The 17149-nt window shown below is 35.0% G+C and overlaps 1 protein-coding gene across 3 annotated transcripts in view; it reads left to right on the top strand.

The window, feature by feature from the left end:
• The window catches only part of COL11A1 (collagen type XI alpha 1 chain), a 144951-nt gene extending 130362 nt beyond the window's left edge, over window positions 1-14589 (top strand). For all 3 annotated transcript variants that reach the window (XM_084528624.1, XM_084528623.1, XM_084528622.1), the window contains 13 exons: window positions 298-351; window positions 769-876; window positions 962-1015; window positions 5315-5368; window positions 6306-6413; window positions 6964-7017; window positions 7107-7142; window positions 7250-7303; window positions 8030-8279; window positions 10432-10544; window positions 11353-11421; window positions 12098-12331; window positions 12851-14589. In XM_084528624.1, the coding sequence (XP_084384750.1) occupies window positions 298-351; window positions 769-876; window positions 962-1015; window positions 5315-5368; window positions 6306-6413; window positions 6964-7017; window positions 7107-7142; window positions 7250-7303; window positions 8030-8279; window positions 10432-10544; window positions 11353-11421; window positions 12098-12331; window positions 12851-12997 (1335 nt within the window). In that variant the 3' untranslated portion in view covers window positions 12998-14589. The remainder of the gene's footprint in view (window positions 1-297; window positions 352-768; window positions 877-961; window positions 1016-5314; window positions 5369-6305; window positions 6414-6963; window positions 7018-7106; window positions 7143-7249; window positions 7304-8029; window positions 8280-10431; window positions 10545-11352; window positions 11422-12097; window positions 12332-12850) is intronic.
• The last annotated feature ends 2560 nt before the right edge of the window (window positions 14590-17149 follow it).

Raw genomic sequence — 17149 nt, 5'->3', positions numbered from 1 at the left:
TACAGTGAATAGCTATAATACAATGCAAAGCAAATTTGAAACTGTCATTGTATATGTATAAGAAGCATTGTTCTTTTACTTTTATAACCTGTTTTGATTTTTTTCCAAGATATTTCTTTGTTTTTAAACTTATCCTGTCAGAGATATTATGTGATACATATTCTTTTAGAAAGAAATATAATGTTGTGGGTATTTTTTAGCATTTATTACTCATTAATACAGTGGAAATGGCCCTTTTTTCATTGTAGAAATATCTTAGAAAACTGAGATTATGAGCTCAGTCTCTATCTTTCACAGGGACCTCCTGGGGCAACTGGCGCTGAAGGCAGACAAGGTGAAAAAGGTGCAAAGGTAACACATACATTTTATTTTTTTTGTAGGAGCATGAAAATGTAAATTATATATAAATGAAAAGTAAGTTGCTTATCATTCACTGAGTGTGAAACTTATTAAAGTAATAATTCGTAAACTGTAAAATCCAAATTAGGATCCAGAATTAGTAGCAGTACATAACAGAGCCCATGGTGGACTCTGACCATTACAGGCCCAACTTAGCTCACCCCTGTGGAAAAGAAGGATAAGCATGCTTTGCTGACACCCCCTTGCTTATATGAAGCTATCATAATTTCATTCAGAAAAATGTTCTGGAACACTGTTTTGGAATATCTTTTGAAAAATGGATTGAGGAAACTTTGTTCTCACTTTGCAGCTACTGTGCCAATCTTAGTCCAATTTTCCTTTCTGACCTCTTGCTTATGTTCTTTCTAGGGTGAACCTGGTGCAGAAGGGGCTCCTGGAAAAACGGGTCCAGTTGGTCCTCAGGGACCTGCAGGAAAACCTGGCCCGGAAGGTCTTCGAGGTATTCCTGGCCCTGTGGTGAGTAAACTGAACATATAATAATATTTTAAATGTTGTATTTCTCGTATATTCTCCAGTAACACAAATATTATGTTCTCTCTAGGGAGAGCAAGGTCTACCTGGAGCACCAGGTCAGGATGGCCCTCCTGGGCCTCTGGTGAGTACCGTTCCATTCAGTGCCAGAATAGAAAAGGCAACCTTTAAAGGACATCATTAAGATGTCTGTGCATATTATAGAAAAAATAATTTATAAGTCAGTTCTTAGCACAAAGTTGCTGTTCTTCTGTCATGTTAGAAACTGATGCATATGACTTCCTTCATTCTAGTGCTCTACTTCAGTAGGTAGCTATATTGATTTATACCAGCTAAAGAGTGAAATAAGGCAGTCTAAAACCAAATTCCTGAAATCCCCGCAGTAGAATTCAGAATAAAACCAGTGAAGCTTACTATCAAAAAATCTACTTTAGTCTCCACATCAGCAAAGCTTAATATATTAAATCATTTTGTTTCCTTAACAGTGATAAATTCTATACATCCATTGATTTTAACGACTGCCAGTGTATGAAAGCATTATTCCTAGGAAAAAGATTAGATCATATCTATTCTTTAGAGAAAGAAAAAGATTAATTCTGAAGTAAGGCCAAAAAGTTACTTCTACCTAAGAAGAAAACATGCTAGTTTTATAAAAATGAACAGCAGCATCCAGTCTGTTTTTCATTGTGGCAGACCCAGGAAATAAAATTCATGAGCAAAGCATTTAAAAGAGTCTGAATGAACCAAGCTCCCGGTTTCTAGAGCATTGGCTAGAGCTGGATACCCCATTTCTCTTGGATTCAACCCCCTTTGCTTACAGCAATGCCAGTAGAATGACATACACTTTGTTGGCCATTCTCCTTTTCTTTATGCTCTCAAGCATTTATATTAATGCTCTTTACATTACAGAATCACAGAATCACAGAAAACATTGTTTTATAATGTAGCAGAAGGTACTGAGTGGTGCACCTGTGAGACTCATAAAATATCATTGCTGATACATAAGCAGTATAGATCAAATAGGAAGATATCAGACAAAATAGTTATCTGCATTGGCTGTTCCTATGAACAAAATAATGCAACTCCAATTTTAACCATGCTGTTAGATAAAATCAAAGTCACCTTTCATGAGGAATTTTTCTGTTATTTCAGCTAGAATTGAGTTTATATGATTTCTGGTTAATAAATTTGACAGCAACCTGTTAGTCCTAAAAAGCATATTGAGATGTTTTTAGAGATCTGTTTATACTATAAGGCAAGTTACTGGTAGCTTTGTAAATTACTTCTACACACTGACCTAATTGCTGTAAAACTTGGACAAAATACCTTCTTGTTAGGTTGCCTTGAACATTGTATGGCAAACTAGCCAAGTATATTTTGCTATGTGTTATTAATATGATTAAAGCAAGGGAAGCTTTTAGATGACATAACATACTATAAAATTATATCATTATTTCTATTTATACTTGCTATTTTAGTACATTTTTCTACAAAACTAAAAAAAAATAAAACAAAACAAAAAAACACTGTGAACACAAATTACAAAATATTGATGATATTCAAAAAATATTTTGAATTACAAAATATTGATATCATTATGTGTAGAAATTCAGATCCAAACTATATGGCCAGCATTTTATTTCTTCACAGGTCAAACAAAGGTGACCCAATTTAGTAAAAAGTTCTTATCTCTCTTTTCTCTCCAATTTCACTGAAGTAGAATTTACCTATATTATCACAGTTGAATGACACGCAGGGAATAAGAAACTTCAAAACAAAACATAAACTGTTAAAGTTAGGTGAAAAAAAAAAAGTTATGCTCTGAAGACATCTTACAGTCTGCAAGCAGTGCTATCACATTAAATTTTACTAAATTTTAGTAAAATATACTCTTTGTTATTTTGAAGATTAACTATGCTAACATGGATAATAAGATTACCTTAGGATACTAGGTGTTAAGGGCCTATCCTCTATTTCAGATATGATATGATTCTTAAAGGCAAAAGGAAAGGTTGTGTGTATGAAATGTGAAGGAAATCCCGTGTTTCCTTTCCTGTATGGCCTTAAGAGGATACAGGTCTTTGGGTAGCCGTAACACTGAAAGTTTTTGCTCTTATGCCATATACACAAACTGAAAATCTTTCCAGAGAACATTCCCCAGTAAGAAGCTAGAGTCCAATGAAAAATTATTCGGCAGTAAGAAACATCCATTTCTCACGTCAGTCACCAGAATCCTCCAAATACATCATCAAAATCAAAATCTCCATTTTAACATTCAATTCAAATATGAAGCTGAGTGTATTATCTATCCCAAATGCACTGGCTTCTTGTCAGCTCAGCAAGAACTTTTTTAGACGTACTGCTGCAACTTAAACTTTATTTTTTTTTAAGTAAGTAAAATTTATAACATAAATGTTGTTGAGATGAGGTCTCCTTCCTTCCATTCCCTTCCTCCCCAGCAGTTTGCTATCAGGAGAAGAGCATGAGAGTAGATTTACAGTAGAGCACAATACACTGCAGGTGAGAATGCCTGATTCTGTATTCCAGAGGCTTTAAAATTTCACCTTTAATTCATGAATTATGTATTTGTCTGGGCTTTTGCATCTAATGATATTCTGAAGTAGAGATGGAAAGGATACACACTGAATAATATTTTGTACATGAAGTGTTATGGCACTTTTGAGTTTGTGCCAGGTTGAAAAGGTCACTTGTTACTGCTATCCGTATCATAACTTCACAGATGTCCACTGCCAGCTGGAGACTAATAGTGATGAGATACTGACTTAGTTTAGCAGCTCAGCTCCTAATGCGTACATGTTCAGTGTGAGATTAATAGCCTCTGAGAAATGAATACCTTTTTGGTACTTGCGTATACGTGGCATAGCCTGAATTTTTCACCTCATTCTGTTCAAATTATAGAAAGCTATCATTGCTATTCATATGAACCTCAGAAAATATCTTGGAATGGTGTCTGTATAGCAGTAATTCAAAAATATTCAATATTATTGTATCATATATAAGATCTATAATTATATATATATATATATATATAAGTACATGCTTATGACACACTATCAAATTCTCTTATAATTTTATGTCATCAGTGTTACAGGCTATTACTTAAGTAATTTTCTTCTAGGTAACTTCTAAATTCCAAGGGGTCTAACTTTTTAAAAATTAGAAAATTGTAGCAAAATAGGGCATAATGTTTCTCTTATATTCCACCATGTAAAAAGTTTTTAGAATATTGAATTAAAATTCCTAAACAGTGTCAAGGAATTAAAAATCAAATATGGTCATAGGTTGGATTGCTATTAGAGACAGGAAAATATTAAGGCCCCTTAAGTTAGCTGAGGCTAAAACTTCAGAAATACTGATTGCAATTCTGAACATCATATTCAAAACATTAATTCAAACTAATGACTGGTAGAAATTCTGAACTTCTGAAAACCTACTGAAATACTGCTCTGTGAATATTTTATTCATTTCTATCCTTACAGGATACCCTACAAGTACATACTATGTAGCTGAATATTCTCATATGATTGGGGAAATACATGAACTCTACTTAAGCATGTGTTTTAGAAGAGTTTGTAGTCTACAGATCCATTATCATTGATTAATTTAAGTATGTTGATAGTTCCACAGCATGTCTATCTTCTCAGGACTAGTTGAAGTCAAAAGCCTTGTAAATCTGAAAGAAATAAAACCACTAATGTCAACTTAAGTTGATTAAAAGTGAGATTACTCTCACTTTTAATCTTTTTTTTTTTTTTCCTGTTAATCAGCCTCTCAGCCTCTTAAGGTATGATTCCATACCTTAAGTATGGAATCAAACTATGAAGTAGTTCTCCAACAAAAAAAAAAATATTGAGGAGCAGTTACTATAAACAACCTGATTTTTATTCTGCAATAATCTTTTTGAGCTGTAGAAAAAATGTAGAAAATCTTTTTGAACTGGTAGAAAACAAGGGATATTTTATACTGTCTTATGATATAAAGGGCTAAAATAAGAAACTGGAGAAGATACATATTACTTTCTGGATAGGTACATCAACTAAGGTGGAAGTAAAAATAAAGCATATCATGTAAACACAAGCAAAATTAAGCTAATCAACAAAAATTCAGTTGAAATGTTTGAATATCATATAGCTTACTGGATGCTTTCAGTGCAGTTTAAGAATTTAATTGACCTTTTCCTTCTTTATAGATTTCTAATTATAGAGAAATTTAAATGCTATAGCATCATCTTTATGCCTTTTTAAGCATACACATCAATATTATCTTGAGCCCTAAATCACAACCATCAACCACTGAATGCCTCCACAGTTTCAGTTACTCTGCCTTTAAAATATTTCAAGAAAACATGATTTGTGCAGTATGTAAAAACTTACTTTTACATTTCTTCCCTTGTTTTATTTAGGGTCCACCTGGCTTACCTGGCCTGAAAGGAGATCCAGGTTCCAAAGGAGAGAAGGTATATAAGAATGTCTATATTTTTATTCATTGTTTGTACCTTTGTTATTTTGGCCCAGTCTAAAGGACTGTATAAAATTAGCAGAAAGAAATGCTGTGGTGTTTTGTTTGTTTGTTTGTTTGTTTGTTGTTTTTCTTGTTGTTGTTTTGTATCAGAAAGCAAGACAACCTGAGCTATCTATCAATCAGCTTTCCATAGCTTTAGTGGTAATTGTGAAGTTTTCAGTAACATCTGATATCCTGGAGATAAGTAGAAAGAAAAACATTACTGTCTTGTATGGTAATCTAATGACCATGAAAATTTTTTTCCTTTCAATGAAAACTCCAAAAACTGATGTAAAGAGAACCTTTGGTTTCACAATAAATAAATAAATAAATGGAAATTAAAATTATTAGAGATTTTAATTTTATAACAACAAAATGCAAATATTTTTCAGCTATATTTTCTTTTTGAAATAACGGATTGAGAGATCTGGAATACCATTTTCTAATAGAGTCCCAACAATTGATTGCTTGTTCATCAGGGAAGAACCGTATAGAGAAAAGGACATGAAAATATCTTGTGAATTACGATTTTTGTTTATATGGTTAGGTCAGCTGTTTATACAGCTCTATTACCTGTGGAATCCTATGTGCAGCTCTGTAATATGCTTATAAGTATCAAAATATAAAAGGTGGTATGTAATCTATAGGTATTATTATTTCTGCATCAGTTTCAGAAAGGACTATGGTGCATTTTGATGTCTTTCACTGAATAAACATTCACAGCTTGCAAATAATCTGAAAAAGCCAACTAACATTTAATATGCTCACAGTGTGTTTTTTTCAAGTTAATTGATAACTAGCAACTGTGATGTCATTTGAAAGCTTTAATTTGTTTGTTTGCAAAGCACATCTACTTCATATATATTGAGTTCTCACTCTTCTATCTTGTTTAGGGACATCCTGGTTTGATTGGCCTGATTGGACCTCCAGGAGAACAGGGTGAAAAGGGTGATAGGGGTCTTCCTGGCCCACAGGGGTCTCCTGGAGCCAAGGGTGACGCAGTAAGTAAAACATATGCTTTCATTCAAGTTATATGCATGTCTTTTTTGAAAGAGACATATAAAGTTACTATAAACTCTTAACACCAGAGCTTCCTCCTAGAGGTTAAAGCTTTCCTAGACGATGGACAAACACAGTGAAGCTATACAACTTAAAACCAGGTCATAGAGCATTTCAGGAGGAGGAAACATACACCTAAGTTAGGGATGAGATAACACTAACAGCACCAATCTTGTTATGTACTACCCAGAATAGCTTCTCTTCTAGTTATAAGGTCATGTTTTAAGCCTCTATGTAAAAATTGAGGCTTCAAAGCCGATCTGAACGTGAACAGAGTTGTGACTATAAATGTTGGAGCATGAGAACAAATATATGCAACTCAAACTGTCAGATCATATTTCAAAGACTATTTTGGACACTAGTGAATAGCCTAAATTAAAACTCACCGGGGCTGGACACTTACAAGGACTACCTTTTTGATACATATGCATTTCTGAATCCAGTCTACTATGTAAAATGTATTTCTGGACTTATTCTCTTATTCTTTCTTAGGGAATTTCTGGTCCTGCTGGTCCACTTGGACCCCCTGGTCCTCCTGGTTTACCTGTAAGTTACTTCATCCAGTCCTCCTGTTCAAAACACTCGCATGTTGTGTGGAAGATACTCCAACTATGTGCCTATGTTCTTCCCTATAGGGTCCTCAAGGTCCAAAAGGTTCCAAAGGATCCAGTGTGAGTAATTCTCCTCCATATTTTCTGTCTTTGTACTTAATTTCCGTGTGTTATTTTTTAACATTATGTAACATGGTTAATATTACATTTCTTTCATTCCTTTACAGGGCCCTGCTGGTCAAAAGGGTGACAGTGGTTTACCTGGTCCACCTGGTCCTCCAGTAAGAACTCTTACTTGACATAAAAGCACATTGTACTGATATGACCTGTTTTGACAGGGTTTGAAAACAACACTTGTGAACTTGCAGATGAGGAAAATATTAATGATTGTTTGAAAATAAATTTGTCAGGAAACACAAATCCACCACACATATAAATACATTGTCTGCTCTGAAAAAAATCCATTAGAAATAATAAAAAATGCAATGATGATTTAATGTGTCATATGGAAGCACAGAAAACAGTTTCCTGCTGTTAATACTCTCCTGTTTCTACTACTTCTTCTCCATAGCATAAAAATCTAAAATGAAAACAGTCAAAATCTGAATGAACTGTTTCAATTTTCTGAAATGAAGTACTGCTTTATAGACCCCAAGTGGAATTTTAAAATTTTATCATAGGGAACACCCACAGTTTTGTTTGCTATAGGCTATGCCTCTGCTTCAGGTAATTGCTGGGGATGAAAAGGCAATCACAAATGAGTTCTTCACTTGCATGAGGTCAACATACTCTTCCCCAAACAGCAATGGAGTGGGATGAGTTTAGAGCAAAACAATGTTTTGGTCTGCCACAATCTGTTTTGGCATAAATATGAATGAAATAAGTAAAATAAATAAATTGTAGAAGCTCTATTCAAAGCATCTTCATGTCATGTTCTTTCGTCTTCCTCTGTGTATTTACACATCTGGAAAACCAACAGAAATGGTAAACGTATGTTTTCCATTCAGGGTCCTCCAGGTGAGGTAATCCAGCCGCTGCCAATCCAGTCACCCAAAAAGACTAGACGATCTCCTGATTATATGGTGTCTGATGCTGGTGATAACATTCTGGATTATTCCGATGGCATGGAAGAGATATTTGGTTCATTGAATTCACTGAAACAAGACATTGAACATATGAAGTATCCAATGGGCACTCAGAACAACCCAGCCCGAACTTGCAAAGACTTGCAACTCTGCCACCCAGACTTCCCAGACGGTATGTTAATATTGCATGATGAAGGCAAACAAGGCTGAAGTTATGATCTGCTACGATACTTTGGCAGAATTATTAATTATTGATAGATGGTTAATATAGTTGCTCAATAAATACAGTGTCACTAAATCCATTTTTGCAGGTATAAAAGGGTTCTGTTTATGAAATGTGAGTATAGATATGTTCTGTTGGTAACAGCCGTTATTCTTTAAATACAAAACCAGATCTTGTTTTGGGGTTAAAACTTTCAAGTTGCTAAGAAAAAAAAAAAAAAAAAAAATTGTTCAGGAAGGTAGGCCTTGCATTTCCAGAATTATCCAAACGGGAGAGGAATAAAAGATTGATGCCATTTAGATCAATGAAAGTAAAATCACAAATGTCAGCATACTGACATACTGCATAGCTTCTAGTTTTTAAAAGAAATGACAATTATTTTAGCAACTGCTTAGTATAATATAGGAAGCAGCACAGGTATTATACGTGATTTATTATTGAATATGACTCTCAAAAAGTTACTATTCTTTTATCCTTAGAAACAATAATTCAGTCCAGAATGGCCTCTGTTTGTTCCATGTCATTCAGCAAATGGACATTCAAGTTTCTCTAGTACTGTTTAATGCTACTAAGCACTAGCATAATAAAATGCAGAATAGTGTGAATTCACTGTGCTCTGAAAGAGTATTTTCATTTAATTATATTCTGTTTTCTTTTTTTCGTAACTGAATTTACCCCCTTTGGAAAGGTTTTCAATGAAAGCCAACCTTCACACAATTTTCAAGCTTTCATACTTTTTTTTCTATTGCAATGGGTATTTTTTCCCAGTTCAGAGCAATATTTTTCTGTTTTTAAATGGGAGAAAAAATAGATTTTGACAGCTTAATAATACTCTGTTGTTTTCACTCTAGATAGATAAAAACAGATGGTTGCCTTGAGGAGTAGTTAAGCAGTGTGTGCGCTATATAAAAAGTACATATTTTACAATTCAGTACCTCTGTAATAATGAATGGTTTTTATAAAACATGTTTGTCTTCTTCATTTAACAGTATTTGCTTATTGTTTGGAGCCTTCTTCAAATCAAAGGAATCTTATTCTGGTTAAAATAAAAGTAAATGCAGTCATTAAAATACAAAATTCTGCATGGGCAAGACTTGCATGTAGGAAAGACTGTTTTCAATAAATACAGCCTGAATAAATAGAATTTTAAAAATATGATAAATGATTTTTCTATGCTCTGTATTCAGAATACAGAACCAGTATAAGGATTTGTCATGCCTCTACAAAACCTCTACTATTTGCCTGAAAGTCGATTAGAACGTTAGTGTCAGAAAATCTTTGCTTTCCTGCTGTGAAACTATCTGGAGATAAGGATCCACATCACAGAAATCATCGTTATAATTAGAATAGTGGATTTTAAAATATGCTGATTTTAAATGGACCTCAGATTGACTGCACCTCTCTTTCATCCCCAGCCTTTACTCGCCCTAGCATTCTAGGGCTGGAATCCTCAATCATGCCAATCTGTTGTGGTTTAACCCTTGTAAGCAGCTATGCACCACACAGCAGATTGCTCACTGCTCCCTTCCACCTGGCTAGATAAGAATTGAAAGGGCAAAAATTAGAAAACGTGTAGCTTGAGACAAAAACAGTTAATAAGAGAGAAGCAGAGAGAGAGAAGGAAAGGGAAAAGAAGGAAGGGAACAGAAGGATTGAAAGGGAAGGAAGGAAACAAAAGGATTTAGATAAAAATAGACTTTGATCCTGGTGTTATATTCCATAAACAGCAGCAGCAACAAACCACAAATGTAGGAGGTTCCATCAAAGAATCACGCAGCACTTCTTTCCTGTGATGATGACTGACCAGTACTGAAGGTGACTTGCTCAGGGAGATTGTGGAGTGTCCCTCCTTAGAGATATTAAAAAGCCACCTGGATGTGTTCCTGGGCAACCTGCTTGAACAGGGGGTTGGATCAGATGACCTCCAAAGGTCCCTTCAAACTTCAACCATTCTGTCATTATTTGAAAAGAACAGGTTGCTTTCACATCATTCAGATAACTTCACCACAGTCTCTGGAGGGCTATTAGGTAGTAAAACCTGACTACAATCTTCCACATACCATTTTTATGATCAAAGGTAAATCTTTTCTTTATGTTTTAGGGGAATACTGGATTGATCCTAACCAGGGCTGTTCTGGAGACTCCTTCAAAGTGTACTGCAATTTCACAGCAGGTGGGGAAACTTGCATCTACCCAGATAAGAAATCTGAAGGAGTAAGTACCAATCTGTGTTTTCAGTTGGCTGTTGACATATCCTACTATACTATTGCAATGTTGAACTAAACAGGATAATTACATTGTCACACTTTCATGTATCTGTCTTTCTGATTACATTTAAATTTGCATAAATTGGAATGAAGCAGTAAAATGGTACACTGAGTTGACAAACAGCATTTCTACTCTTTTGCTTAAATAGAGCTTTTGTGCACCTGCTTGCTAACCTTCCACTGCATTACATAATGTAGGCTAGCTGGGTGACAGGTTGAAATGCATAATCTAGAGTTTGTCACATGAAAGTTAAACTCTTACTATGTTTCTTTTGTGAGTTCATTTATATCTATTCATTTATAAGTATATGTAGAACGCTGTATATAAACAGTGTCCTCTGTCATTGGTATAAATTACCCCTGAGTGGTATATGGTATAGAGGAAGGCTTTCTAAAAGCTTATCCAAATGAGATAGATCTATCAGCATCAACACCAGTGAAAACTCTAATTTAGACACTCTTCACAGGAACAATTTACACTAACAATTTACCTGAATCTTATCAGATGACAACAGTGTCTCCTTTAAATAGAATTCTCCCTCTTTATAAGCTATCACCTTGGATTCCATTTAAAGTCACTAATCTGAAGGCATTCTATACCAGAAAAACATCCTATTTTAGTGTTTTTACAGAGGCTGAGAACTCAGAAAGAACCATTCTTTACTATCTTATGTGAAATTTGTCCCAGGTAATTTAAAAACTTATCTGTTAACATATGTTCTAAATATCTATATTTCTACTGTTTTACCACACAGGTTAGAATTTCATCATGGCCAAAGGAGAATCCAGGATCTTGGTTTAGTGAATTTAAGCGGGGCAAACTTGTAAGTGGCCATTACAGCATCCAGTTTTTCACAAATCAAGTATCAAAAATCCTTCAAAATCAAAGGAAGGATCAAATATAAACAATAAGAAACTTAATGCTTCTCAGCTCCAGCTCTTTTGCCCTAAATGTAGCAGTTACATGGCCTCGTGCCACTGGACAGCAGGCACCTGCCATGTCTTGTCCCACTGTGCAGCAAACGCACAACAATCCCGGTACTCACCCACCCAGCTGACAGTGCGATCTGGCTTCCAGCAGACCACACGTTACCACTGAACCTAAGTAAAGCAGCTGCAGCACAAATCCCATGCTTCAGTCTAAATAACTGGAAATATACTGAATATGCAAAAATGAGCCTGCAGGCTGACATAACTTTATAATTAACTAAAAACAGATTCCAAAAGAGATTCTGCTGTTTATCACTATATAGGGGTAATTCTCTGTCTTGCCCATTAGAACAAAGCTAAAATATATAGTTCTTCATCCTAAATATATTGCTATGACATGAAAAACTACAGAGTCATAGCTTCATTGAACTTAAAAATCACATAAAATGATATGTGTAGGTCTATTTTTTATTAAAGACAGTTATGTGGTTCTTCTGTCAAAAATAATTTTGTTTTGCATTTTAACAAAGGGAACAAATAAATGTTCATGTGAATTCTTCTATTTTCCAGCTTTCCTATTTGGATGTTGAAGGCAATTCCATTAATATGGTCCAAATGACATTCCTTAAACTACTGAGTGCCTCTGCCAGACAAAATTTCACTTACAATTGTCATCAGTCCGTAGCTTGGCATGATGCATCTTCTGACAGCTATGACAAAGCACTAAGGTTCTTAGGATCAAATGATGAAGAAATGTCTTACGACAACAATCCGTACATCAAAGCGCTTCATGATGGCTGTGCAGTAAGTAGACGTTCAGAATATTCTTTACAAAACCAACCTTTCGATTAAAATAGAAATCAAACATTCATTTATTTTACAGCTTTCCCCTGACAAAAAGCTTTCTAAAGGCTTTTTTTTTTAATAGACTACCTTTTAGTAGTTTTCAATTGCAGTTCACTAGTCCCTTATTCAATTTTTATATATGAACAAAAATCATTATTATTTTTATAAGCCAAGCAACAGAAATGGAACAAACCTGGCATGAATACAGGCTGTCAGCACCAATGTGCTGAAACTAGACTATTTGCTAGTATGACCACAATATTAAAAGCAAACTAGCATAACAAGAGGAGGCAGTCCATGAGGAAAATATATTTACGTTATAAATAAAATCCTATGAAAATATAAACTTTACAGTTTGTAACATCTGATGCATTTATTAATTCCACGTTACAGAGGTAGAGTGTGGAGAGCTACAGCATGTTTACTCCTCTGATATATAACCATTTGCTTTTTTTTTTATTTTATTTTTTTTAACAGTCAAGAAAGGGCTATGGAAAGACCGTGATTGAAATCAACACACCCAAAATAGACCAAGTGCCTATAGTTGATGTGATGATCAATGACTTTGGTGATCAGAACCAAAAGTTTGGATTTGAGGTTGGTCCTGTCTGCTTCCTTGGTTAAACTTAAGACAAAGATCAAATCAACAAAAATGTTGCACTTTGGTGCTACCAACCCACTTCCTGCCACATGCAAGTTTTGAATAAGGATGGCATAGAAAATGTCTTGCTGTGTATGTGTGTCTCATCTAGAAAGTTATTGTTGCCCTCGTAGGGCCAGAATCACATGACTTAAACTACCTTTGCAAGAATGCTGTGGCACAGACAGACAACATAGGGCTCACTTTATCAACACCACCCTTTGAATTCTTTTGGTGCTGTAAAAAAAAAAAAAAAAAAAAAAAGACATGGTGCTCCTTCGACTACAACAGAGGTGTTATGAAAGTGTTTAATAAATTGTAATTATTCTATGTACAGTACTATACTGTTATTTCTCTGTCCATTTCCAAAACTTGCATGTGTCTCTGAATTGCATCTGGCTCTTATTTTACAATTACAAAACTACATTGTCAATACCGTGTATGTATTCTGAAAAAATAAAGATGTAATTGCCAGTGAAGCCAATTCCATTTTTGATTAATAATAAAATCCCTTTGTATATATTTTTGTTGAAGAGCTTTGTTATTTGAAGTCGCCAAAAAAACTTAAGGTGGCAAAACTGGAAGATCTTGAGCAGCACACTCAAATCCCTTTTCTGCTGATATTATTCCATGATGATGAATTTCAATAATGAAAGCACTCTCAAAGGTGCTGTGTTCCATGGTGCTATACCTCAGACGTTTTTTTCTTTTCTAATTCCAGAATTTCATAAGAATCCTGTATATACCTAAAATAAACAAGTTTATATTTTTGGGTAGGGGAAACAAGTAAGGAAAAAAAAAAAACTTCTGTTAAAATCTGTATGAATTAAATCATTCATATAGCTTTCTTTTTTTTTTTTTTTTTCTTAACGTTTCTCATCTGATTTTGTTTCCATTGTGCTTATTTGGTCTGCATAAGTATTAAAACTGGATTCAAAACAGTTATTTATGGATTTCTTGCAGTGTTTACTTAGATTTTTATGTAAGCAATAATGGATGTTTGCTTCTTGAACTGGATACTAGAAGTTCCACAGAATGGTCCTATACAATATTTGCCTGTCCCATTAATATGAATTATTTTTTCCTGTTATTTCAACTGAGGACCAGGGATGCAATATGTCTAGGTCATGTGATTCTACATAGTTGCTAAGCAACACGTAGGGGACTGCTTCCTACAAAGCTGTCTTTGACCCAAACTGCTACCATTAGCTCTTAAATCTCACCCAAAAAGTTGGTTTGGCCTTCCCTCTGAATATTTTATTCAGGTAGCTGTAAGTAGAAATTACATTTTAACTTTGCAACACAAATCCTTTTGTAATTATTTTTCATAATATATGTAAGACTTGAAAATAAATGTTTGTTTCTATTTCTTATAAATTGTTAAATTAAATAGTACTAGCTTCTGCTGGCTCATTTCCAACTGGTTCTTTCTCATGCACGTTTATACATGTAAAAGTGAGATTTCAAAGGTCAACTTCTTGCTGTTCATATTTTCTTTTATTTTTGAACCAAAGTTTGTAACTGTCACCTCAAAGAGGAAAATACAAATTTTATTAATAAAATCAAGTCTTGTCTACCTGGATTGGTCATTCTTTTTCTTTTCATTGTCCAGACCTCACCCACTCTCATTACTGTAACTTCGCTCTGCTTCCAGACCATCCAGCCTCAAAAAAACAATCTTACTGCATATCCTGCCAGGTACTGAGCAATAGTGCTAGGACAGGAAATGTTACCAGAGGAGATCCTGCTATTTATTGGCAGTACACAGCAGGGGCTGATCTATCTAACTTCACATTTACTTAATGCTGACCGCTGCAGCTACAAATCCATGCAGTACTATCAAAAGTCTTATTCAAGACCGAATCCTGAACTTCTTTACCCAGACACTGTCTTGCAAGCTACAGTGTCTGAGTGCTTCATCATCTTGCTCTTATCCCTGTAGGCTCCCACACGGTAGACCAATGACCCTATTTACTGATGGGAAACAGAAGACAAGAACTAGACCATGACCTAGAACATACTGCAACACAACATCTCCTGTACTTTCTTTTAGCTAGCTCAAGCAGAACTGGTAAGGAGTCCAAGGTAGAGACGTGACTTATGTCACCTGGGACTACACAAGTTAAATTCCGTTTTCAAGCAAGCCTATAAGAAAATAAGGATCATTTTTTTTCACACTTCAAGTGAAAAACCTGTTTAATCACAGAAATACATGACAGCTGGATTTTATCTCTAGAAGCTAACTAAACAGAAATTGGATGTTCTGTGATCTTGAGGTTTCGTGCTACCGCAGATCAGACTGGAACGTACTGCTTTAGGCTGCTTTGACCCTCTCTTTAAACAGAGAAAAGCCATAGTGGAGACGGCATACATTTTCCTCACTGCAAACAAGTATGTCACTGTAATGTTGCATGGAAATGCAGCAAGTAGACACACAGCGCCCTCAAGCCAACAAACAAAATTACAGACTGGGGCAATGTTCTGTCCAGCATAACATTGACACATGATGGAGATCTAAAAGACAAGCCATGCCTGTAGAAGTATAAGCTGTCCTATGTTTAGACGTAAAGCTGCTTCTCTTTCTCTCTCCTTTCTTCTTCCTTATCCAGAATAGGAAAATATCAACTCATCATGATCAGCACATCTCCTGTAAAACTTCCTAAAATTCAATTAATCTTTTCACTCTAAACGGGCAGTCATTATGCCTAAGACCAATAATCATCTTGTGAAATAAAAAGCTATAATCTCTCTTAAAAAGTGAACACAGTTATTTACTTAAGACTCCTCCCCCCAGAGACAACCTTGTTAATTACAAAATAGAGCTTCATGTGCTAATGACTAGTAGGAGATGCCATGATAGCAACTGATTTTCTATTATACACGCACATTTTCCTGTGAATGAACATCCTCTATGATATGAGACAACCAAAAATAACTTGAAAATGAAAAAGACAGGATATTGAATGTCATATCTACTATATTTACCCCAAACTGTTAATATTTGTGTTCCATTTCTAGGCATATAAATTATCAAAAAGTCTCATTGTTGATTTGGTAAAAAGCAATGCCGAGAATACTGCAAAGAAGTAGGCTGCTCTAAAGCTATAAACTCTTTCTTTTTCCTTTTTTTTTTTTTCAATAAGGACATCAAAGATTATTACAGCAAAGAAGGCTGCAAACATACAGACATGCAGATGTGCTGCTTTAGCCAAAATTGGGCTTTTTTTTTTTCTTCTTATCTATGAGAATGAAGGCTCTGTTCTAATGACAGGATGAAGCCAAAGCCCACAATACTACCATGGACATATTTTGTCTAGGTTCTGTCAAGACTTTTGCCAGACCCTGACTTTGTTTCCAGTTTCCCAAAGGTGGAGAGACCTTATCCTCATCAAAACACAGCTAACTTCAGTAAGACAGACAGGATTAAGGATTCAGCATCAGGACTGGGATCTAACTGTCTTCACTGATTCCTGGTATGGTCTAAGATTTTGTTGTTTGTTTGTTTGTTTTTAAACAAAAACATCACAATGGCATCATAGCTAAATCTTGCCAAAGCATAACAAAACCAAACTAGTCCAGTGATTAAACCACAGATGAAAATTAAAATTTGGTTGATCCAATTTGCCTCAATTACATTATGCACTACTAAAACATAATTTCTATAAGTTGCAGATGACCAAGAAATCAAAGACCAGTCAATGGGTTATGATAAAATACGCAAATAAGCAGTCAATGCATGTTTTCCCTCTCCTGGTTGTGCCATGTCATCATTCCTTCATGCCATTTGTTCTGTTCAGACCAGAGCTCATTCTCCAGTAAAAACCTCAATCCTGTTATCAGATTTCCTTTCATCACTTTTTGTTAATTTGCATTATTGTGGATGATGCTGACCACTTCTTTGCCTTTCAACGTCTAATATATATTTCATGAGATATTACAATCTAATAAGGGTAGTAGCTTCCAATTTTCTGATTCTCAGTCCTTATACACCCAAGTGACTAATGTTACTGCTTTTTCTCATACTCAGCTCATATTTTCAGAGCAACTGAAGACTCAGCATGGAGACTCAACCTCCTTCATGATTCTGAAACCAAAAATATCTGCCATAAACACTGTCAACAAGCCCTGAACAGATA

The sequence above is a fragment of the Aythya ferina genome (assembly GCF_964211825.1).
Source record: "Aythya ferina genome assembly, chromosome: 8".
Classification (NCBI taxonomy): domain Eukaryota; kingdom Metazoa; phylum Chordata; class Aves; order Anseriformes; family Anatidae; genus Aythya; species Aythya ferina.
This window is presented reverse-complemented; position numbering and strand designations above follow the sequence as displayed.